Source organism: Pinus tabuliformis, chromosome 1_2, assembly GCF_031772625.1.
Source record: "Pinus tabuliformis cultivar Carrire ecotype Pingquan chromosome 1_2, CPIR1, whole genome shotgun sequence".
Taxonomy (NCBI): Eukaryota; Viridiplantae; Streptophyta; class Pinopsida; order Pinales; family Pinaceae; genus Pinus; species Pinus tabuliformis.
In genome coordinates, this window is record NC_142298.1 from 351,434,724 (window position 1) to 351,461,055 (window position 26,332).

The 26,332-nt window shown below is 37.0% G+C and overlaps 1 protein-coding gene across 3 annotated transcripts in view; it reads right to left on the reverse strand.

Moving 5' to 3' along the window:
- Positions 1-1,588: 1,588 nt before the first annotated feature.
- The window catches only part of LOC149205819 (uncharacterized), a 55,671-nt gene continuing 30,927 nt past the window's right edge, over positions 1,589-26,332 (reverse strand). The window contains exon 3 of one of the 3 annotated variants that reach the window (XR_016252493.1): positions 1,589-1,863. Coding sequence is in view for 1 of the 3 variants with exons in the window: in XM_089395170.1 (XP_089251296.1) it covers positions 9,363-9,396 (34 nt within the window). In the remaining 2 variants the exon portion in view is untranslated. Of the gene's footprint in view, positions 1,864-9,347; positions 9,397-18,542; positions 18,560-26,332 lie in introns of those variants that run through there. The other 2 variants (XM_089395170.1, XR_016252494.1) reach the window with 2 other exon arrangements.

The following is a 26,332-nucleotide window of genomic DNA, read 5'->3' on the forward strand; positions in this document are numbered from 1 at the left end:
TTAAGCTCAACTTGAGGCTACAAGCATTCAAAAAATATCATTCTATCAAGTCTTACAATGTTTCAATTGTTAAGTTGATATATTAGCCAATAAGGAAATGGGCCTAAAATTGGGGGAGCTTTGGGTTAATGGTCAATGAACCACCCAAGTCATACCATAATCATCCGTCTTTAATTGATGACAAACACCTCAAATTTATTATGACCCACATATTTCACATGCTAGTGTTTCCCCTGCCATTCACGCCGCCGCACCCCCCACCCCCCTACTCAAGGAAAGACAATAAACTTGACACAACCCAAGGATCTCTCATGCATGCTTGAGCTCTTGGGAATGCAATTTATTGAAGTTAGAAGCTTATTTCACCCTATACAAGGTGGGATAATGGAGCATTGATCCTAAGCATGGTGGAAAGATTGTTGGAAATTTTATCCAGTCAGCCTCTACTTGGATTTTTCATCGGTGGTTGTTCCTCTTGTTACTTTGCTTGCTTTGTGTTTGTGGAATCTGGTTGGTTTACAGGAGTTGGCTATTGATTTAGAAGGGATTTCTTACCTCAGTTTGTGTGGTATTGTGTTTGATGATTCAAGGAAGTGTGTATTGGATGCTTAGATATTGAGTTTTGATCTTCAAAACTCGGTCTTATCTCTGCTTTGGGTTGTCTTGTTGCAAGTATTTTCACTCTATGTCTCTATTGTATTGCATTGGCTTTCCCCTAGCTCTATGTTGATTTACATCGAGGTTTTTTAGGTTCAAGTTTGTTAGCCTATTGGATTGATAAGTGTCATATTTCTTTTGAGCCTTTTGGGTTGGTTTATCCATCATGGATCACCAAAATTTGCAAGAACTAATATATAAAGAAATGAATCATGGCAACTGGACATACATTATCACTCACACTTCTAAATTTCGTGATTATGAATAACAGAAGTATCTCAAAAATTATAGTTGTTATGAGTACTTTGGTTTAGGTTAAGTGACAACTTGTTATTCTTGAGGTAGAAGGAAATATGATAAATAACTTGGTGGAGAATTTGCACAAAAATACTTTGTCTACGACTTCTATCCAGCGATTATCTAGTTAAGTGGATGGGAAATTGGATGATACAATGCACCAACTTCTTAAATATGTGGAAATTGGAAAACATGAGTCAATGCATACTAACATGAGCCTAGAAGAGGCCACCAATCATCATATTTTCTGCTCATTTATGTTTTATAACACTATCAATATTTAAAGTGCCTTTTATAAGTATAAACTAGCAACAATCATAAATTTTGCATTAAAAACTTGTAAACTATGTGTTTTGTTTTGGACATGTGCAAACAACTTGAAACTTAAGGATATTATGCATGTTTTATTAATATTGTTAGCTATGCTACAATCATTTTGATAATTTAAAATTATTCAAGTTTTGCTAAAAAAATGGATACATAGTTTTGAGAAAAAAAAATATTAAACATTTGTTATCATATTTTCAACTTATCTCACTAGGGGAGAGGCTTCTATTGTTGTGCAGTGACCATTGGTTGTTATAGTACTAGTCCCACACATCCATCAAAAAATCATCATAAAACATCAAAAAAATGCACATAAAATAGTTTATATTAAGTTATATAAGTTATTAAATTATGTCCAAAATAGCCCATATATTGATTGGACAAACAGTTGTCGAACACCAAGCTTTAACATAACAAGTTGACAATACATATTGTCCCAACTACCTCCAACTCTGAATTACCAATTAAGTCAAAATGCACTACAAAACATTCCATTGAATTTTTTCCAGGAGTACACCAATCCCATCAAACAATCACCCATTGATTTCCATTAGAGCAACATATCCCATTGTTGGGTAATACCTACACAAGAACAAGTGAAATGTGTGTCAACCATATCTCCATATGTGTTTAACAATTCAACCTTATGAAGGCAATAAATGACACCATTCAATTCAAGAATTAGTTCAGAGGATACAATAAATGATGTCAACCCTTTCAATTCAGGAATTAAACAGAAGAAAGCACAAGGATGAACCATTGGATCATGTACAAATCAATCCAGAACACACATTTGAATTTGGGGCATGGCAATCCATGCCAATCTTCCCTACCAATCAAATTCTACATTAAAAAAAAAAAAAAACTATAAAACAACCTCAACCCTTACTGATTTGCATTTAAGACATTCATTTTACTCATTAGCTGCTAGAGACATACAATCAGAGTGTGTGCACAATGTTACATTCATTTTATTAATCAGCCACTGGAGACATACAATCAGAGTGTGTGCACAGTGTTACATTCATTCTATTGATTAGTTGTTGGAGACATACAATCAAAGTGTGTGCACAATGTTATCAGGTTAATTTTGTTGAATAATGTTAGCATATTGATTTTTTTACCATTATTTTTGCTTACTTTTGTTGTTGTTATTGTTTATATGATTCATCCATTGCCATAATGTTTACACTTGTTATGCTCTTAACCTGCAAAGCAATACCCAAGCGAAGAAAAGATACCGAGAACACAGAATATGCGAAGAAAATATACCCAGAACACAGAATAGCAATGATTTTATTATTCAGAGAGAAATGTTCACAGGCCTCTTCGAGGGGGCAACCTCCAATAGAGCAGAGCTCGATTACAAAACAAGACACAATGCTCCTCACAGGGAGTCTCTATCCTTCATATATGACTCATACATGCAATACCACGAGCCAATATCGTGGGTTTTATTAATACCATCTATCTAATACTACTGCCTATTTACCATCTATCTAATACTTCCGCCCATTTGCAACTAACTGTGGTCCCGTCATTAATTGCGGGTTAACCACTTACAAATATTAATATGGGCTTTATTGACTCTTGACTATGACGTGATCCCAAGACATAAATAAGGGGGTTAGGGTGGGACCCTAACATTTGCATTTGAAACATTCATTCTACTCATTAGCTGCTAGAGACATACAATCAGAGTGTGTGCACAATGTTACATTCATTTTATTAATCAGCCACTGGAGACATACAATCAGAGTGTGTGCACAGTGTTAAATTCATTCTATTGATTAGTTGTTGGATACATACAATCAAAGTGTGTGCACAATGTTATCAGGTTAATTTTGTTGAATAATGTTAGCATATTGATTTTTTACCATTATTTTTGCTTACTTTTGTTGTTGTTATTGTTTATATGATTCATCCATTGCCATAATGTTTACACAATATATTCCTTGATAGACAGATTCTAACATCATGCATTCTTTAAAAGATAGAGTTCACATGCGATAGAGGTAATATTTGATTAGCAAAAGCACCCAAAAAACGAATAGCTAAAACACATAACCAAGCAACCAGGGAACCTAGGAACACTTATTACTCTGCCACGCTTCTTATCCTTATTCTAATATTGAGGGCTCCCTAATCAGACGTAGAAGAGAGATTAAGATCAAGACTACACCCTAATTGTACGAAGAATACAATAACCGTGTAATTACATGCCCAAGTCTACATATACTATTCATCGATTACCACTGAGACTATTCACGTATTACCATTGCAAACAATATGTAGTGTTACAAAAAGAAGACTGATCAAAATCAACATGTTTATTTTCTAGTGATGTATACTCTCTGGTACAAGTTATGTTATTGTTTATACACCTCACATAATTTAACCTAACAAAGAAGTAATTGCGATCAAACTGCAAACACAGATTTGATAAACAATTTTAAAATATTTGCAACCCATAATTGTTTAGGGACACATGGCTTACCATGCACATAGTCCCAGAATTCAACAAAAGGAAATGTTAGATTGAAGTTATAGTACATAGCTAAAGCACTGATTGTTGTTGCTCATTGATTACAAAGGCCAATGAATTACCTTGTTTGCTAATACTACATTGACATGGTATTATTCATTCTATACTTATTTGCAAGAGTTGTGTACCTGTAATTGACTAGAGGCTTAGTGGGTTTTGGTTCTTCCGGCTTGTAGCAATTAGGGTATAATGAGTAGTGAACTGGGATTGTTGTTTGGTTAGATTAGCAGGTCCAACTGGGTCAATATCGAGATCAACACTTTTGTTTTTGGATCAAGGATTTCATGCTTGTATACCTTGAAAATATACATCAAATTCCATGCAATAAGCCTTATTTTAACTAAGAAAATTCCCGTGCATGAATGATTGGTGATCTACTAAGCAAAATCAACATTTTTTTAAAATCAGAGTTCCGTGGTAAATCTGCAAGTTGTTGCAGCGATGCAAAGAGTTTCTATTATAGATCGTACAAGGAACATGAGGAGGCGAGGGACCAGGGGGCCCAACTGCAATCCAGTTCATCGGATGAGGATGGGGGGGTGATGGAAATGCTCCCAATTCTCCCAGCAATGTCGTTGAAAATGACATTGTGGTGGTAGATCATGCTATCCCACCATCAACCACAGAGCCACCTTCAACCACAGTGCAAGGTGCAAGTTCAACAAAGAAAATCAGTGCCATAAGAGGCTGGAGAAAGCAAGACATGCTAGTTTCAATTGATGACATAGAGTTTAAGGGATATTCAATTCGTGCCTCTGCAAAAAAACATGGTATTGCTGCCTCTAACATACATTATTGGATAAATGGGTTGATTAATACAAAGTGTAGAGGGCCCGTTACAGTTATGATTGAAGAGGATGAGGACGAGGTGGTTGAGTGGTGTAAGGAGATGGCCCAATTGGGACATGGGTTAAATCTTATACAACTTAAATCCACAGTAGCTCAAATCTGTCAGCGGAGGCCAAACCCCTTCAAATATGGGGTTCCTGGTAAATCATGGTGGAGTGGGTTTTCAAAAAGGCATCCAGACCTTGTGCTATGTACAACCGAGGGCCTTGACAGAGATAGAGCTTTAAATCTACGCCCTACAATTGTGTCCAAATTTTATAACACTCTTTTTGTTGCATATGAGCAACACTCGTATGCCCCAAACCATATATCGAATTGTGATGAAACATGCTTACATGCATGAAAAATTGTGGTATGCAGGTAATTTCCAAGAGAGGGCGCAGAAATGTGTCCAAGATTTTGTCTAGGAGCAGGGTGTGGATCATTATTCTTTGTTGTGTCAATGCAATTGGTTCTTAAATCCCATGAGTTTATCTATTCAAAGGTAAAACTCAACTAGAAAACTATATACATAATTGTGAACCGAGTGCATGCATGATACACATCTGCATGCATAGATGACAAATGAACTATTCTTGAATTGGCTTTGTCACTTTGTGGCATCTTCTGTACCAAGTGGTATCTCGCCTGAAAACATACACCTACCTATTTTAGATGGCCATGGAAGCCACATGGTTGTGCAGACAATTGAGGAGGCCAACAATTTGGGGATTTTGTGTAGTTTTGTCTTCCGGATTTATCGCATCCATGATTTTGTTGTATCGACGTTTCTAACCAACCTCTGTGGTTCATCATCAAGATCAAAAGGATCAGATGTGTGAAAAAGTCATATTATAATGGGGTAATAAATATGGGATGGAGATGAGTGGAGCCAACATGTTTGATAATGTCCAAAAATAAATTTGGTTTAATTGATTAATTGTTATTATTAAATGTTTATTGAGTATGAACATTAAAAAAAAAAATGAAATTCAAAAATCTAAAAAGAGAGAAGGAGTTGGCCAAGGAAAAGAGAGTTGCAAGGATTGCAGCAGCAGAAGCTCGAGCAAAGGAAAGGTTGGAAAGACAAAAAGCAAGGGAAGATAAGGAACATCAAAAAAAATTGGCAAGGCAAGAGAGGGAGGCAAGAAAGGTTCAACAAGTGTTGGAAAAAGGAGGAGGGGTGACAAGCAAGGAAGACTATGGTCCAAGACAGTTTGAGGCAAATATGATGATGTCCAACACTCTGGACCACATTGCAGAGCATACACCATCATACCAAGACCTAATTAACATCCAAGTCCCCCGCTATCAGCCAGGGGTTATGCCCACCTCTTATACCCCTACCAGTGCATGTTTAAATCCTAACTGTGTTTATCGGAGACCTACACTCAGTGTTGTGGTTAGTAACACAAGAGGACACTTGGGCTAATCAATGCCTCCATGGCTACAAGGAGCAAATTGGAGTCAAGCATATGGCAACATTCAAGCATATCCTAATAAGCCAATCTTGGATAGTCCACCATACTTGGGTCAAGAAAACAACTCAATAATTTTGGGCAATGCAAGAAATGGAGGCAATCAAGCATAGGGTTGGCATGGCTTAATTTTTGTAACCACATTGCAATGTGGATTTTGTAAGGATGCAATATGTTGCATGGTTAATATAATAGTTCATGGTTCTTGGTCCATTTCATGGTTAATATTAGGTAAGCAATTCTGAAGACACTTTCTGTATTAGGTTATAGCTGCATTCGAGAAAGGAATTGGACCTTTTCTCTGTTATGTCCATGGAGCACACCTTTTAGATTGGTTTCATAGTAGAAGATACACTACTAAAGACCAATTTATATGACATAGATGTTGTTCTTAAGCATAGAAGACACATGATGACATATCGATTAAGTTAAAGGACTTATTTCGATGTGAAGATCCAACTACAACAAGTATGACCAAGATAATCATGAACAGGTCTAAACACTTTAGCAAATGGCAAAAGTATACCCTTAGTAAAGAAACTATCTTACATAGTGACCATTGTCTTTATAAGAAACATAAAAATTAATCAATCAAATAATTCTAAGTTAACAAATTAAAAACATCAAACATGAATCGTGGCATTTCATTGTGTTATAATGAACTCTAAAGATTAGACGAGATCCAGATTGTGCAAATAGTAATAATGAATTGTTGCATTTTTGGAAGTAAGAGATAATCACAATATCATATTCTCATCACTATAAGATACTAACAAGCCAAATCCAAAACAATAAATAAAGAACCAAATCCACTTAGTGTGGCAATGCTCTTAATATAGCCAAGTGTTGAAACATGCCTTAAAACAAATTCACAAATTATGGATTCAATTTGTTCTAACAAAGGCACTATATACCACACCAGGAGATATACCTTACCATATCCAACTTGCTACTATATAATTATGCCTCTATAAATGCTCAGACTAGTGCAATTAGATAAAATTAAATCCATAAGAGTGATATCAACTCCATGTTGCACTGGCAAGTAAGATGTAACTGGTATAATTACTATGTATTTAACTAGTAACCTACATTTAGTAGACTAACCATAAGCAATGCGAGCTAATGAGTGTTCTAAATAGGTAAGCATTATGACATAGATAAGTAATACACTATTTAGCCTAGATAGCCTTTGCTAGGATTTTTAGTTTTTTGTGCTAGTAATACATATCAAGGTATTAATCAAACATGGTTACTAACTATATAACTCACATTAGAAGAGAAAGATTACTCCTATGGTCTAACATTAAAAATCAAATCTTTACCAAGAAAACAATACCCAAATTTTCAAACCCACATGCTCTGACAAACATTGAAACAATATTGTTAATTTCATTTAGTGCAACTTTACATCCATCCTTTTGCCAAAAGGAATACATGTTGTCCCTCTAGCTGAGGACTTTTCAGAGATTTCTGTGACAAGCACAGTTCATAATAGCTCCTTAAAAGAACATACACAATAAATAAAATTATGCTTTTACTTGCATGTCAAAAACAGAACCCTGAAAAAGACAAATCTATTTCTACAAGTCCTTTCAATAAAAACATGCATAGATTTATTAGGCTAGAGTCAATTGTTAACCAATTCCAAATATTTCACTCAAGTAGAACAATAGGAAAATATGGAAGTAAGAGGGTATGAGAATGATGATTCTGATCGGGGCTCCAAGATAGGAGACTCTGAGACCCATAAGGACATTACTGAGGACAAAAGATTCAACACAAACAATGAAGTCTTCAACTCTGAGAGTGACAAGTTGACAACAAGGAGAACTGGATAACGACTAACATATGGCAAGGTTGTGCAATAGCCAAAAAAACCCACACAATAGACTGGAAAAAGCCACATTTCCATATATGCTTTTGAAAGAATTACATCACAGAAACTCCAACCTTTTCCATTTTTTTAATACACAGATCATCCAAAACTCCTCTTCCTGATTCTCAGAAAATGAGAATTGAACCTGAGATAAAGTCCTACCAGTCAACCTAACCGACAATCACTGAAACAACACTGACTGAAACAAAGAAATAGCAATAATACATAGTAATACAAAGCGGTTAATAGGTATCCATCCTAACATGCAATATGGGTGTGAATTTCAAGCCTTGGGGAGACCATGCTTAGATTTGAATTAGTGTGCCCCAATTACACAAAACCCACACAACAAATTTACTGAATTCGGTGCATAGCCTGTGGCATCACAGCAAAACAGAGAAGAAAAAAAGAGCATCACTACAAAGATCGGTTAATACAAACCACGTCCTACTAATGCGCATTCCCGAAAATTGAACACAACAGGTAATTTCTCTTTATTCAAAATTTAGCATTTTCAAAAACCTTAATTAGAAATTTGAAGTTTGGTCTGGTTAAGCTCTATGCCTTAAACATACCTACGTTAAGTCTAAAATATCTGAGCACAGTGGTTTTCACTTCCTAATTATTAAATAATTTCAAACAATAGCGAACCTTTTTACCAGAAAGCCCCACTAACTAAGATTTGAAGATTTCATGGTCATAATTACTATGGCAAAACCGAGGATCTTCAACAAAACTTGACTCCTCCAAACTTACACGACATACAATTATACTGAGAACTTCAAATCGCAAAGCATTTTAGCTAATTTTACAACAACAATCCCCTTAAAACAACAATTAGCGTGTTAAACCACACTATTACATCACATAAACTCCAACAACTCAAACTTCTTCCATTTTTTTAATACACAGATCATCCAAAACTCCTCTTCTTGATTCTCAAAAAATGAGAATTGAACCTGAGATAAAGTCCTACCAGTCAACCCAACTGACACTGATTGAAACAAAGAAATAGCAATAATACACAACGATACACAGTGGGTAATAGGTATCCATCCTAGCATGCAATATGGGTGTGAATTTCAAGCCCTGGGGAGACCATGCTTAGCTTTGAATTAGTGTGCCCCAATTACACAAAACCCACACAACAAATTTATTGAAGGTGTTTAAAAACACAGGTAAAGAAGTTGAACAAATGCACAATAATCCATTCGGTTGAATGTGTTTAAAAACACAGGCAGAAAAGTTGGTAGGACAAGTGTCCTACCTTCCAGTTGTTTGCTCGACTTCCTCCATGCCCACATGCCACAGGAACCCTAGATGCTCCAAAACCCTTAGCTGCAACTCCAAATCACACATAGTGACCTACAAGACAGGAAATAACACTGTCGTGGGGTTAGACTTATGAAAACCTGCATAAAACAAACAAAATGCTCCCAAGATATCATAAAATCGCTAATTTACCTGAAAAGAACCCTCTAGAGCACGAAAAGGCCATATCCAGCACCGAGCCGAGCTAAATCCACCAAAGTGTCAAATGAAAACGAATACCCCAATTGCTAGTGTGCGACGGGGAAGAACAACCAACCCAATAAACTAGACAAAATGGCATATCACAATTGAATGTCTCAAACAAGAACCAATCACGCCCCATAACCACTATCTACAGTGCTAAGAACGGTGATGGCTGTGATTGGCATTGCAGCAGGGCCACACAAGTACCCGAGAACCGAAACATTCAACAACCATCCCTGAGTATAATAACATTGCGTGTTCGAGAAGCCTCCAAGACAAAGGCCAAAACAAAGCCTAATCCACCCTAAATTGCGTAAACTAATCAACATGGCAAGTGAACAAGTGGATGTATACAACAGACAGGAGTCGTACGACAAATCCATTCACTTACGTGGCATTTTAAAGTGTGAGGTGGGAGGCGTTCGGCTAATGGCGTCCCTCCCCTATAGGTTTGCTCAAATTTCAAGTGTAGACATTTATTGGATTCAAAATTAAACTCCACATCCAACAAGTACCCACTTTACATTATTTACAAAAAATTACATGAAAAAATATGTTTCTTGAAATATATTGGACATCAGGTAATTCTACACCTAATGAATGCATCGTTGTTACTCTTGTAATGCTTTTACTTTATGCTCTATCATTCATGCTATTATGGTTAAAGAGATGATATAGTCAATCTTCGAAGCATTGATCAAAATTATCACATTGTATATGGATTCATCCTACATTGATCTTCATTAAGACTTTTCGTAGTGTAGGTTATTTAGATAGAAATTCTTCTCTTCTGTTTCCGAGACAGGTGTTGATTTCATATTCACTCTTTTAGAATTGTAATTTTTCCATATGTATGAAAAATGTTGTTTATATTGTTAGATATAAAGCTTACATATATAATAAGTTCACTTTGTGACTTTAGGTTATGTTCATGTTCACTTTTTGTGTAAAGCAATCCATCTCACATTCATAAACAAAAATTACATTCTTAGTGAACAATGATATTGTAATGATCATTGATAGGAATACAAGTGATAACAAGCAAATAATACATGCAACAAATTACAAAAATGAAATATTCAGCAAACACCCATATAAAAGCTGCAAATGGAAAACTCCTGAGCCATTTTATTATACTTCTGCAAGTCAAATACAATAGATGATGGAATGGTGCACCTGGGATTGTTTGAAATGACAAGCAAGACCAAACCCAAGTAGGAAAATAGACGAGTTGAAGGTTGCCCCGTTGCTTCACCAATCTGCACTGCGCTGCCTAAAAACTACTACTCTACTAAAGTTCGAATGGCTAGAAGGTGCACTAAAACTACCCAGAAATTTATGTGCTTTTAACCCCAAACTCCTTGGCCCCCACAAAACCCCAAAAATGGTTTGGCCCAATTTGGACTTCCCAAAATCGACCCCCAAAGGCACTATTCAATCCCCAACAATTCTACACTGTCTCCTGCAAAGATACAGCGTAAAACCCCACCTCCGAGTTTCAGAAAATTATGGAACTTTATATTTGGGATCCTTATCAAAAACCCAAAAAATCCCAAAAAGGATTTTGGCTTGTTTAGATTTCTAATTTTCGACCCCCTTGGAGCCTCACCTCAGCTCTAGCTGCCAATTTCGACTTGCTGGAAATTGCCTATAAATCCACCTAAAAACTTCTCCAAAATGTTGAGTTCACCTGTGCTATCCAATCCCTAACTCCTCAGATGATCTCTTGGCCCAACTCAGCTGCTCCCAAGTACCACGAAAATTTGTAGTGTGGCCTCTACACTGTCCCCCAGCCCAGCAGTTCGAATTGATGGAATGTTGGCTCAGTTGGCTGTAAAACCCAGCAAGAGCATTAGTATAATGTTGCTACCTCAACTCCCCAACTCCCGGACAAGCAATCAGATCTCTGCTTGCCTCAATATCCCTCTACGTGTTTCATGGCTGCTCAGAAATACACACTCTTTGCTCTGCACTGGTTGGTGGTGCTATGTCACTGCCCCAAAACCCCTAAAAACCTTGTATAACTGCCTCTCTAGGGCGGGCACAGATGGTTCCCCAAAGTAGAAGTTGAATCTCCCACTTAAGAGATTCGTGGCTAAACAGTCGGTTGACTCAGTTAAACAACAAAGTGAACAGCCAAGTGATTTTGTTTGCAAGATGTATGAATGAATCCCAAAATGAGCGATGCGCCCTCCTTATAACTCCTTGGGCCTCCCTTGCCTCATGTGGGCCCCTCCATCCACCTATTCGGCTTTCCCTCCAAGCTATTCGAATGAGCCAATTCGAATTCCCATGTGGGTGACCCCCGCATTCCATTAGCAAACAAATTAAGTTGAATTGCCTCCTAAGTCAAAAATGATGGGTTCTCTTCCTTAGCCAAAGTTGTGCAAAATTGTGCAGCAGCACCTTGTTACAGATGTGTTTGAGAAGGGACATGGCAGATATATAAGGAGATAAACTCCATTGTAATAGATGCACTAATGATTCATTGATTATATCATATAGTGTTATTGTGAATATCTTCCTTTAAGCTTAGTTATGTTTCTCTATCCTATCTAGGCTTTTCTCATTTAGTGATCTAACTCATTTTGTAATATGGTACCAGAGCAAGGAAGAGTCTATGAGTCTAAACACATTCAAGAGACGTATGCCTTTGCAAGACAGTTTCCACTATTGTGATTTCAATGGTCTAGGTGCCATAGACCTAGGAATCGTTACCAATGAATATGGATCCATGGATCACCAACATGTTTTCACTAACTTTAGAAGACGTGATTTTAGTGCTCTTAATTGGAAAAAAGAGAACCATTATAGGTGATACAGAAGGTAATAGTCAACTTAAGACTACATTATACTCAAGACACAATATAGTAGATCAATTAAAGATAATGGGGAGATGGAACATCATTATTGTAAGAAAATGGGTCACACAACTTGGCATTATAAATTTCAAGCTAAAGATGTTCTCAAGGGAAAGCTCCAAGACAAACCACATCTAGAAAATGTAGCCATTGTTAAAGATCATCCTAGTGTTAACAATGATGACGACCTTACTAAAGAAAGGAAATCTCGTGCATTTCAATATGCCCACAGTTTTAAGATATGAATGGATCTAATGCAAATATGACTCAACATGGATGGTTTACTAGATAGTTTGAGAGTGTGAATCTTGGGAATTATATCCTTACAAGAGTCACGAGACAACTTGATGGAGCACTGTGAATGTAGTTCAAGATGGATGGTTGTCCAATAATTTTAAAGATTCATAATTCAAGTGTTTAGGTAGGTGTACACTAACAACTTACGATAAATTTAGCTCAAAAGCTACGCCTTTAAAGGGGTTATAAGACAATGTGATGGAGATCTACCTCGCCCAAGAATTATTTTCAAAGAAGAAACCTTTGAAGAATGTTTAGTTCGAATGTTTTAATTTTCAAATAGCGTATTTTATCTTTAACTAGTAAGCCTTAAGACAAGGTGTTAGGATATAAAGTTTACATTTGAAATAAAGCCAATTTATGATATTAGGTTCTTTTCATGTTCACTTAGTGTAAAGTGATCCATCCCACATTTACAAGTAGAAAATGACATGCTTTGTGAGAAACAATATTAAAGGAGGTGAACTCCATTATAATAGATGCACCAATTATTCATTGATAATATCATATGTTGTTATTGAGCGTATCTTCCTATGAACTTAGTTATGAGGCTTAACCACATCTAGGCTTTTCTTATTTATGGTCAACTAGTTTTGTAATATATACTCATATACTCATATTTCATATTTCATTTATTGTTTGTTAATTTGTTGAGAAATATAATGATTCTCATAATTTGAATCACTTGAGACTCCCTTATAGTTTGTATCTCTATTTTAATTTTGGAATAGTCATTCTATATCATTTCTACTAGTTTTGTAATATATACTCATATTTCATATTTCATTTATTGTTTGTTAATTTGTTGAGAAATATAATGAGTCTTATAATTTGAATCACTTGAGACTCCCTTGTAGTTTGTATCTCTATTTTAATTTTGGAATAGTGATTGTGTATCATTTCTACTAGTTTTGTAATATATACCCATATTTCATATTTCATTTATTGTTTGTTAATTTGTTGACAATATATAATGAGTCTTATAATTTGAATCACTTGAGACTCCCTTGTAGTTTGTATCTCTATTTTAATTTTGGAATAGTCATTGTGTATCATTTCTAGTGATGTATTGATTGATAACATTTCAACATCAAATTTTTGGTGTTGATTGGCTCTGTTTTGGGTCCCTTCCCCATAGTTTGAGTTTTAAGTGTTGACATCTTCCTTTATTCAATTAGTCTAATGATTGTTTATTTGTTAACAAATTGTTTTAGCTCTTTATGTTGTGTCTTTTTCTCATCCTTATTGATTTGTGCAAACAATTTTTTATTATAATTCCTTCTGAATTTTTTGGTTTTTTTTTGTTTTTTCTTTCATAATAGTTCTTGTCAAAATTTTATTTTTTTGTCATTCAAAATGGATTTCATTAGATGTTCAAAATTGCATAGCGTACAAAAATGCTCTCAACAACCACCTCTCCCTCATTTCGGTAAAACTTTTTGAGATTGGGGTTGGAAAATACCAAGATAGACAATTTACATATATTATTTTCGAATGGCTCTAAGGCCTTAACATTTTATGCGAGACACAAAAAGAAACCAGAATTAATGGCAATGAATCAAGGAGGGGGATGGAGGGGCATTACAGGGGGAGATGCAAAGAAACCAACATGGTCATGAATGTGGAAGTCAATATGCTCCACACATGCCTCTAAGCTGCGGAGATGGTCATTTTTGCGACGTTGGTTGTGCTTTAGGTTAACAATGTAAAGTTTGAAACATAAACTATAAACTCAAAAGGGAACTCTAGCAAACACATCCCCCAAAAACATGAAAAATCAACTCGAAAATAAAAAGTGCTGATGTTGGGATAACATTTTTTTTTAAGGTAAATTTTCAACATGTTTTAAAAATGGCAATGAAAACCATTTTTTGGTGCAAAAATTATGCAAAAAAACACCCTGAAATCGAAAAGTGTTGATGCGTTGATGTTGAAATAACGTTTACTTTTTTTTTTCAAGATAAATTTTCAATCTTTTGAAAAAATGGCGTAAAAGATTTATAATGACTCCGAAAAAATTAAAATTTCAAAAAAATAATGAAAACATAAATTTAAAGATAAAAACAAAAAGTTAAAAAAAAATAACAAAAAGTAAATTAAAAATATATATAATAAGAAAAAAAATCAAATAAAATAAAATATTAACTTAAAATATATATATAATAACAAAAACGTGTTTTCTAAAAAAACCCCATAACAATAAACGAACGACCAAAAAAATAAATAAAAAATTTAAAAAAACTATTAAAAAAAATAAAAATAAAAAACCAAAAACATTAAAACAAATTTAAATAATTAAAAAACAAAAATTAAAACAAACTAATAAAAATTTAAAAACTATTAAAATTAAATTTAAATTTTTTTAAAAACATATAAAATAAATAAAATAAAAACAAAACTAAAAATAAAGTTACATAATGAATTAAAAATTTTAGAACATTAATATTAAAATCTTAAGGGGGCGGGGTAGAAATCTGATTTGGATTTCAACCCCGCCCAAGGTCACGCCCCCTAGCCTTTGGGCGGGGCTGAAGTCCGATAACCCCCTAGCCTTTGGGCGGGGCTAAAGTCCGATATCGGACTTCAGCCTCTCAAAAGGGCCAGGAGGCGCAACCCTAGGCAGTGAAAACTGCGTGAAGCTCCGCCCTCCCAGGGTTGCGCCCCCCGAGACCGATATCGGACTTCAGCATCGCAAAAGGGCCAGGGGGTGCAGCCCTAGGCAGGCAAAACTGCGTGAAGCTCCGCCCGCCCAGGGTTGTGCCCCCTGAGACCTTAGGCGGGGCTGAAATCCGCTTCTCAGAATCAGAGATCAGCCCCACCCACACACACACACATATAACACAATTGTTTTTGTTAATAACTTCTTTTTTAAGTGAGCGACGCTGAAATCCAATTTTAAAATATTTAATTAATTTTTTTCTTTTAATTTGATTTTTATTGTTTTTTTTTTTTTTTTTAATAAGTTTTCACCTTATGTTAATTTGTTTTTGTTTTTGTTTTTTTTATTTTAATAAGTTTTCACCTTATGTTAATTTGTTTTTGTTTTTGTTTTTAAATTATTTAAAATTGTCTTAATTTTTTTGGTTTGTTTTGTTTAATTTTCTAGTTCTTTCCCAATAGTTTTTTAAAAAATGTATTTTTATTTATTTATTTTTATAGTTTAAAAAATATATATATATATCATTTAAAATATATGTTTTTTTAATTCATTTTTTATGTTTTTTGTCTTTTTTATATTTGTTTTTTAAGTAATCAACATTTAAAAAAAAAAGAAAAATAAGACAACTAGAAAATTTGTTAAGTAATCAACATTTAAAAAACAATTGGACATACAAAAAAAAAGTGTCAAAAAATGTAACATTTAAAAAAAATATCCACAAAATATAAAGTGTCAAAAATAAGCCCTCTAAAAAAAAAGGTTGACGCTGCATCAACACGTTTCAAAATCAGAACGAAAATCACTGACATTTAAAAACAAATATTTATATTTGATACATAAGAAAATTTAAAGTGTCAAAAATATGCTACGAAAAAAAATATATATGTATTCTGCATAAACACTTTTCAAAATCGGTTGACTTTTTTGCTACCTCAACGAAACGGATAATCATATCAAGGCCCGTTTCAAAGTTTACATTGTTGGTTGTCCAACTGCTCCGGAATGGTGTTCTGGGTGTATTGAATGTCAGTGAGATAAGCAACAATTTCATTGCAGTCTTCGTACCTGTGGTCCTAGAGAATGTCAATGTCAATTTGAATGTGTCGCAGATGCTCATCGATCGATTCCATAGAGGTAGGACCTACTAGGCGGCTTGGCAAATTAGCAGGGGAAAGAGCCTTGACATCCTTTGTTTCATGACTGGAAGAGGTAGCAAAGGACTAGTGATGTCCTGGTACAGGGCGACTTGCCTGGGCCCACTGCCCCTGCTTGCAACGAGGGCGGCCCCGCTGGCGTGGCATTTTGCTGTGACCAAATTGTGGCAACTCGCAACAAGGGGAGCCCGCAGAGAAAGTTGTCAAACAACTGTAGAGAAAACAATAAACACCCTATCCGCAGACCCACAGTGCCAAGCAAGGATGAGCTCCTATCCCAATACTGCTACCAGGACAGTGAGAGAGGCTCCAATTTACCCAACCCAGGTGTCGGAGCAGAATACCTCTGAGACACCACCCGAATGTTGTGCATGAACAAGACCCCCACCCCCAAACGTTGGCCAAGAGACTGTAAAGTCCTTCGGGCCAAAGGCGAGACCCAACCTCATAACATAAATTCCCAAATGCCACATGAAAACGCACACACCTGTAAAGCTCTACGATGGTCCGCTCAAGCAGGGGAGGATCCAAGAGCTGGCGGAGTGATGAAAAGCCTTTATTTCCACTAGAAGCGAGCGAGTAGAACCACACCGCGACTACCTGCGTACCAAGGTCCCAAGGGCAGACCAAGAGACCAATGTCAAACCACTTCAAGTTGTTGCAAGTGTCATCTACCTTCCACACCCAAGGCTAGAGCCCCAGTGAGACGCCATAGACACAGACCCGACTACTCTCAAACTCATGACCACCCAAACTAATTGCCCAAAATGTCGAATTGAGCCAAAACATGCACCTGGGTTCAAATTTATCCTCAGAGCGCTTAAGGAGTGTCACGCCAGTGTAGTAATTAGTCGGTCTTGTCATCGTCACAGTGTAAATGGGCGCGTGGAAGGGAGGAAAGCTCGGATCGCCGATCACATGCCAAATGTACCGACACATGCACACCCCATCGAAGGAGTTCTTGTAAAATTTCTTTCTAAGAACTTGATTTCCAATTTAATTTTTTATTGTACTTTTCATCATTTCAACTTTTTTATTTATGCTAGAAATCACTCGTTATAATTTCTTGGAGGATAATTTTTTTTCATCTTCTCTAATAATTTTTTGTTGAATTTTTTTATTGAGATCTTGATTCCCCTATTGCAATTTTTTATTGCAGTGTTGATAGATAGCGAGTTTATATTTTAAGAATTTCAATTCATGAAAGCCTATTTTCTTTAATTCCCTCTAGTCTTAGAACATATCTAATCATATTTAAATAAATATTGGCCAAATTATCAATAATCATTTATTTATATGAATTTGAATTTATATTATAGGTTTTTATTCAACAATACAATCCTTACCCTAGGATCAGAGTAAAAACTCCTAATGTAGGTTCCAAATTACAAATATCTAATGTATGGTCCTTTTCTAATCCTTCAATTTGTTCCTTAAATTGTTTGATCTTCTAGATATTTTGAAGCAATTTTAATTCATTCATTATCATTGATAACCACTTTTCGAAAAAATTATCCAAGACATCATAATATCATCATCATTGTTTCTTTATATGAATTGTCATCATAATTGTTGATTCATATGAATATACCATGATTAAATAATAAAACTTTCATAACATGTAATTTAACTTCTAAATATTAAATGGGTGTCTTTCCTTTTTAATTAGCACTTTTAAACTACATAAATCACTAATTACAGGACACAACACATATTCAGGGATTGCTGAACAAGCCATTTATAAATATTATCTTGGTTCTCGAGTAAGAACCATATTGCAACTTGCAACTGCCTCCAACATATCAGAGCCTTGTAATGGGGATTCCACTACCTTCCAATCCAAAACCTTTCCCTCTAGCAAAGTATATTCAACCATATATCACATGCAAAGAAGAGACAATGAATTGACTTGTCCTTTTATATATACTCTGATACTATATTATCTAAGAAAAAAATTGGTACCTTATGTTAAGATATCTGGAATTTATTCTTTATTTTTGTACCTCCAATACAAAGCACATCAAACGCATTCTTCAACTTCAAAGTTATCTTTGGCATAACCCTAGTGGTGATGGAGAAAACGATATTTAGCCACTGTGAAATAACATGTATAGGAAGTCTTCAATATGAGCGAAATTGATAATTTTAGATAACAATGGTATGTTCTATGCTTAAGAGTAATTTAACTTCAATTTTCTTATTAGCCCAATATCAATATCTAGATTAGCAATCACATCAACCTGATAGTAAAATACAGATAGAACATAAACAATAACAGTATAAAACAGGGCAAGACAAGAGGACACAAGATATGGCATCAGTGAGGGACAAACCCCAATGTGGGGAAACCCTTGATCAATTCTTCTTATAATTCTTCAAAAGTTCAACTAAGAGAGAGAGTACAATATACAATTTTCACTTGCCCAATCAAAGTGAAATATGACCAGTCAAACAACAGTAACAGAAAGCCCTAACCAGAAAGTCAACGTGGGTCAACAACGCAGATTTTGACCTCAAAACAACTCAGTCAAACTCGATCAACTCGACCTCCATCAACTAGTCAAATCAGTGCAAAAAAGTCCAGTGAAATCTACTCAATGCTGCAGCAAACCCTTTTGCAGTCAACGTTGGTCAAACAGTTGTCAAACAGCCTCGGTCTCTGTGCCCAGAAATGTGGCCTACCCAAACAGAGATCCTCCACACAAAACTGCAGTCAACGCTAGTCAATGCAAGTCAAAACAACCTCCTGCAATTTCAGTCAACGACTGCAACAGAAAAGTATAGTGCTTCGCACGTGTGGAGAGTTGCCTCTGAAATTCGTACCTAATCAATGAAAGAGAAGAACGAGTGTGAGATGAGATACCAAAATGAGGAGGTTCCTTGTATTTATATGCAATGTTGTGGGCTTGAGGGTGCAAATTAGATGGTTGGCCGACCTTGACAATTTGTCCATAATCAAAATAAATTCATAATTCAATTTGTACATGTCAGAATGGGATGATCTTTAGATCAATCCTACACACCTTGGAGAGAGGAATCCAATAGAAATATTAGCTGCCTCATATGAGTTGTCCAAGGTGAAGTTTGGCCCTAGTTGCCAAATTTAACACTCCCTCTCAACTAGGAGAGCTTCACCTGCCAAGTTGTCTGACAATTTGTACCATCTATGTCTCTGCTCTGCTCTGCTTTGTTGAACCCTGAAGAAAGAAGAAATGATCGAGAATGTATCATACCATTCTCCACTGACCCGAAGTCAATCTCCAATAATAGAGTGTCATACTGCTCTTAACTGACCCGAAGTCAATTTCCATTAATCCCAAATCAATATCAACATCCTAGCATAGGGAGTACGGTAGTACACGATGTGTCCATCGGTAGTACTATGGTCCCTATCCTCATTTCCCTACTCATTGGCCAAATGAGAGGTACTTCCCATGAGTCTCGGACTGCATGGGTAGGATGTGCCGGCAGGAGAAGGTGAACCACTCATCTTGCTCATATGCCATAGGAGAAGGTGAACCACTCAACCTATGCATATGTCACCATGGGGTATCACAGGGGAAGGTGAACCACTCACCCTGTACATTGCGCACCATTAGGGGAAGGTGAACCACTCACCCTATACATCGCACACCATTAGGGGAAGGTGAACCACTCACCCTATGGTCGCTCATCACTCCAAGAAGTACCCCAAGCCCCCCAGAGCTCCCAGAGCTCAACATCCATCTCATACGGGACCCTCATAAGAGGGTCTCTCCACGACTCCAAGTCGTTCATGGAAGGTTAAGAATTTGACCTTCCCCAAGGGCTTCGTAAGAATATCGGCGACCTGATCATCAATCCCAATGTGTTGGAGCCTTATTGCTCCCCGTTGTACCATATCCCAGATAAAGTGGTACCTAATATCAATATGCTTGGAGCGGTCATGAAACACGAGATTCTCAGAAAGATGAATCCCACTCTAGTTGTCGCAGAAGATCACGGTGGTATCCAACACATGTCCAAACAACTCACTAAAGAGCTTCTTCAATCAAACAACTTCACAAGAGGCCATACTAGCAACAATGTATTCAGCGTCAGCGGTGCTCAAGGCAACCAACTTTTGCTTCCTGCTCATCCATGATATTGAAGCAGAACCTAAAGAGAAGCAACATCCATATGTGCTTTTACAATCCATCGCGTTGCCAACCCAGTCTGCATCAATGTAACCATGCAACCACACATTCCCAGCAGTGTATCTCGAGCCATAAGTGTTTGTGCCCCAGAGATATCTCAAAAGATTCTTGGCAGCAATCCAATGTATGGATGAGGCTCGACCATAAACTAACTCAATGTATTCACTGCAAAACATATGTCCAAACGGGAGTTCACCAAGAACATCAGGGCCCCCACGAGTTGACGATACTCAAAAAGATTTCCCAAATCGGGCCCAACAACATTTCTGCATAACTTCTTGAAATTAAGTTCCATTGGAGTAGTCACAAACTTGCAATCTACCATCCCAAATCTTTCAAGTAGCTTCACAATATATTTTCCTTGAGAAAGGAAAATCTCACCTAGCTTTTGCCAAACCTCCAACCCTAGGAAATAATGCATTAGTCCTATGTCCTTCATTTCAAATTCGGAAGCCAACTCCCTCTTACATTGAAGAATAAGAGGGTTTGCACATGTCAGAAAGAGATCGTCCACATAGAGTACCAAGATGAGAGGTCTATCATTCTCAACCTTAAAGTAAAGGTTTGGATCAGCTTCACTTCTTGTAAATTCAAACATCATTAGATAGCTATTGATCCTCTCATACCAAGCCTGAGGTGCTTGCTTCAATCCATCGAGGGCTTTCTTCAACCTTCATACATGTATCACGATCTAGAACTTCAAACCCATCAGGTTGTTCTACATAGACTTCCTCCTTAAGTGAACCATGCAAGAAGGCAGTTTTGACATCCATCTGGGGTAGATTCCATCCTTGCGAGGCAACAAGGGCTATAATCAAATGGATGGTGGTGTAGCGGGCAACTGGTGCAAATATCTCATCATAATCTACACCTTCCTTTCGAGAGAAGCCTTGAGCAACAAGTTTGGCCTTGAACTTTTCAACACTTCCATCAGAGCCATGCTTGATCTTATAGAGCCATTTCGAGGTGATAATGAATTTGTCCTCGGGTCTAGGGACCACATCCCAGACATCATTCTTTATAATTGGCTCATACTCTTCATTCATTGCATCCTTCCAAACTTGGTGCTTTGCAGCTTCTTCGAATGTGCAAGGCTCAGATTGAACAATGGTGCTCATTGCAGTTAAGTACCCTTGGTACCTATTCGGCTTCTTGCTTTCATGAAATGTCCCTCTAGGTGCAACATGTCTCTTGGCATCTTCGAGAGTCTCCCTAAACCATGAGGATCTACTTTTTGAAGAAGAGGGCTCATGAGCGGGTGGATCAATGGGATCCATTGGTCCTTCAACAATGGGCAATGGCTCATCCTGCGGTTCTCCTGGCTTTCCTGAATCTGCTTCTTTGTCCTTCCTTGGAAGAGGAAGGTTATTAATCTTCCCAAGGGCAGCATCCTTATCGAAGGTGACATCATGACTTATCTCCACTTCTCTTTGGCCAAGCACATAGATTCTATATGCCTTAGAAGTTTCACTATAGCCCAAAAATGTTCCTTTCTTCCCAGAAGCATCCAATTTGCTTCTCTTTTCTTTTGACACATGAAAATATACGGGACTACCAAAAATTCTAAAGTGAGAAACATCAGGTTTCTTACCTGTGAAAACTTCTTCGGGGGTTTTGGAGTCCAATGCTTGATGAGAGCATCTATTTTGAACATACACGGCGGTGTTTGTAGCTTCGGCCATAAGAACTTCGGAAGGCTTTGATCATGAAGCATGGCATGAGTGGCTTCTATGATAGAACGGTTCTTCCTTTCAACAACACCATTTTGCTCAAAAGCATATGCTGTAATAGTCTCCCTCTTAATGTCAGCTTCTCTACAATCATTTGATTCATATCCGGTTCCATTATCGGACCTCAATATTTTGATCTTCTTCCCGGTTTGATTTTCAACCAAAGCTTTGAAAGAACGGAACCATAAGAATACTCCGTCCTTCTTCTTCAAGAAATATATCCAAGCCTTGCGAGAGAAATCATCCATAAAGATAGCATAATATAAATATCCTCCCAATGAGTTCGCGGGCATCATACCAGATAGATCAGAATGAACCAATTGCAATATGTCAGTAGTCTTGCTATCACTTGAGGGTAATGGTCCCCTTGTATGCTTTCTTTTAACACAACCCTGACAAACACCTTCAAGTTCTACTTTAAATTCGAGCATACCTATCACCATCTTCCTCACATCAGGTAGAGCCTTATAATGTAGATGAGCAAACCTTTGGTACCATAATTCGGATTGAAGTGATGTGTCGAGAGACATAACTCCCAATGAGCTTCCTCCAACTTGATATAACCTATCAACCCTGAAGCCAAGTGTAAATGCATCTTTGAATTTTTTATTCCACACACGTTCCTTTCCATCGATGAATGCCACCTTGAATCCTTTGTCCTCCATCGTCGAGATAGACACCAAGTTTTTCTTTAGATCAAATACATATAGTACTTCTTGTAGATGGATGGTGTTACCTTGATTCAATTGAAGAGTAACATTCCCAACTCCCTTCACGAGATAGGTGGCATTGTCTCCAAGGATAATTTCCAAATTTGTATCATTTTCAATCAGATTTGAAAGAGCTCCCTTATACCCAGTGAAGTGTCTTGAGGCACCACTATCAATCAACCAATTTCCCAAAGTGACGGAGGAGATGCAGCGGAGAAGGAAGATATAAGATAAAATTCTTTTTGCTTGTTATCAACAACATTAGATTCACCATACCTGGTGTTTCTTGATCTCTTGGGAGGGCAACCATTTCCTTGATGAGGAGCGAGAGCATTCCTTTTTCCTCAATTGTTGAATTTGTCATTCCTTTTATTGTTGTTCCCCCTGAAATTGTTGCTCTTGTGGTTGTCATCATCATGAGGTGTATCCCTTCTATTACACTCCCTAGCATAGTGGCCAAACTTGATGCAAATGAAGCATCTTCCCTTCCTTCCATTTTTGAAACCCGACCTTCCTTGACATTGCTTCTTTGAACCTGCATTGTTCTTTTTAGCATGAGAGGAGAATGCAGTAGGTTCATTCCTATTTGAAGGCATATCTAGTTCCATCATCATTGTTTCTTCTTGAGAACATCTAGTCAACAATTCTTCAAAACCTAGAATCATGTCGTTGTTAAGAATAGTGGTGTTAAACACGTGTCATTCACAAGGGTTCAAAACCTGGAATCATGTCGTTGTTAAGAATAGTGGTGTTGAACACGTGTCATTCACGAGGGAGTCCTCCAAGAGCAATGAGAGTAAGCTCCCTATCAACAATAGCTTCTCCAATCGAAAGAAGATCATTTTTTTATCTCAGTAGTCCTCATGAAATAGGATTGAATATTTTTATTTCTTCCCTTCTTTATATCCTTCAGCGTGTTCTTGTGGAAAAGAACTTGGCTTGCATTGCTAGATTTGAACATGCCAACCAACCTGTCATATATCTCCTTTGATGTGTTCAAATCAGAGATGTAAGCAACTAAATGCTTATGAATAGAATCCCTGAAGATCTTCTTGGCTTTGACTTCACCTTTCTTGTACTTTGTCTTAGCAGCGGCGGGTGCATTTGAAAGAGGTTCTGAAATCTTTCCCTGTACATAATCCATAACATCTTGCTCTTCTAAAGTCAAATCAAGAGACATCTTCCATGCATGATAATTAGACTTATCATGAAGCTTATCATCAAACTTGAAGTAGGATGTGGAGGCCATTAAATCTTGTCCTTGATCAGTGATTGCTCTTCTCACTATTGTTTGGGCTTTGTCTTCACCTCAGCTCCAATACCATGTTAATTTTAGATAACAATGGTATGTTCTATGCTTAAGAGCAATTTTACTTCAATTTTGTTATTAGCCCAATACCAATATCCAGATTAGCAATCACATCAACATGATAGTAAAATGCAAATAAAACATAAACAATAACAGTAGAAGACAGGCCAAGACAAGAGGACATAAGATATGGCACCAACCAGGGACAACCCCCAATGTGCGGAAACCCTTGATCAATTCTTATAATTCTTCAAAAGTTCAGCAGAGAGAGTGTACAATATACAATTTTCACTTGCCCAATCAAAGTGAAATCTAACCAATCAAACACCGATAATAGAAAGCCCTAACTAAAAAGTCAACACTGGTCAACAAGGCAGATTTTGACCTCCAAAACAGCTCTGTCAAACTCGGTCAACTCGACCTCCAACAACTAGTCAAATCAGCCCAAAAACAGTCTGAAAAATTCCAACCAAATCTGATCAATGTTGCAGCAAACCCTTCTACAGTCAACGTTGGTTAAACAACCTCGGTTTTTGTGACCATAAATGCGGCCTACCCAAACAAAGATCTCCACACACAAACCGCAGTTAAAACAAGTCAACGTTGGTCAACGCAAGTAACAACCTCCTACAATTTCAATCAACACAAGTCAAAACATCCTCCTGCAATTTCGATCAACACTGGTCAACGACTAGAACATAAAAGTAAAGTCCTTCGCAGTTGTGGAGAGTTGCTTCTGAAATTCGTACCCAATCAATGAAGGAGAGAGAAGAATGAGTGTGAGATGAGATGCCGAAATGAGGAGGCTCCTTGTATTTACATGCAATGTTGTGGGCTTGAGGGTGCAAATTAGATAGTTGGCCGACCTTAAAAATTTGTCCATAATCAAAATAAATTCATAATTCCATTTGTACACGTCAGAATGGGATGATCTTTAAATCAATTCTACCCCTCGGAGAGAAAAATCCAATAAAAATATCAGTTGCCTCATATGAAATATCCAAGGTGAAGTTTGGCTTTAGTTGCCAAATTTAACAACAATCCTCTTGGAGTTAATAACTTATAATTGATTGGATTATGAAAATTAGCAATTTATAAGCAAATTTCTGTAGCTTAGATTTTACTTGCCAAAGCATGAAGACAATACTATTGTTGTATGAGGAAGCATGAGAAGCATGTGGGGTAATTAATGCAGCCAATTACGCTATAACAACTTTGACCAAGAAACAATAACCCAGGGCAATTAATGCAATTGGTTACGTTGCAATGACAAGTTGGTAGAAACCTTTACTAGTTGAGAGGAAACTTCAAATAAAAGTGAGAATCTAGGGTTGTTGAGCGCACTATGATGGACTACAAGATGATCCTAATCTATTTGAGCAAAGATAAGCTTTACATGTAAGTCATCTGACACGTCCCTCCCCCCTCCCCCGTGTCACGAATCCTTCGGGTCAGACATGACACGAGGGTGACACGTGCCGAACATGAGTTTGACTCATGTCCGAGGTGAGGGACACGAGTCAAACTTGTGTTGGGGACATGCCAAAATCATGTCTCTATTTTTGGACACGTGTCCAACAAAAAGTGACCGGTGCACTTGCTAAATGTTAGATTTGGGCCGCATTTACTCATTTTGGTTTGTTGTTTGGGTGTTGTAGGATTGTGTGAGCGACCAACAAAGGAGATAAACGACTTTTGGAGGTGATTCAAGGTACAAGAAAGTGGATTTCCCTTCCATTTTTTTTTCTAGTTTTGCTACAACAATATGCCAATCCATTTTGTTTGCATGTGCAACCTCACAGCAGTGCAGTTTTCTTTATTTTTACAGCAATCATGGCTCAATCAAGGGCATCATGGAAAGGGCAAAAAAAAGGGAGGAATGTCCTCATTGGTAATCCCCCCCCCTTTTTC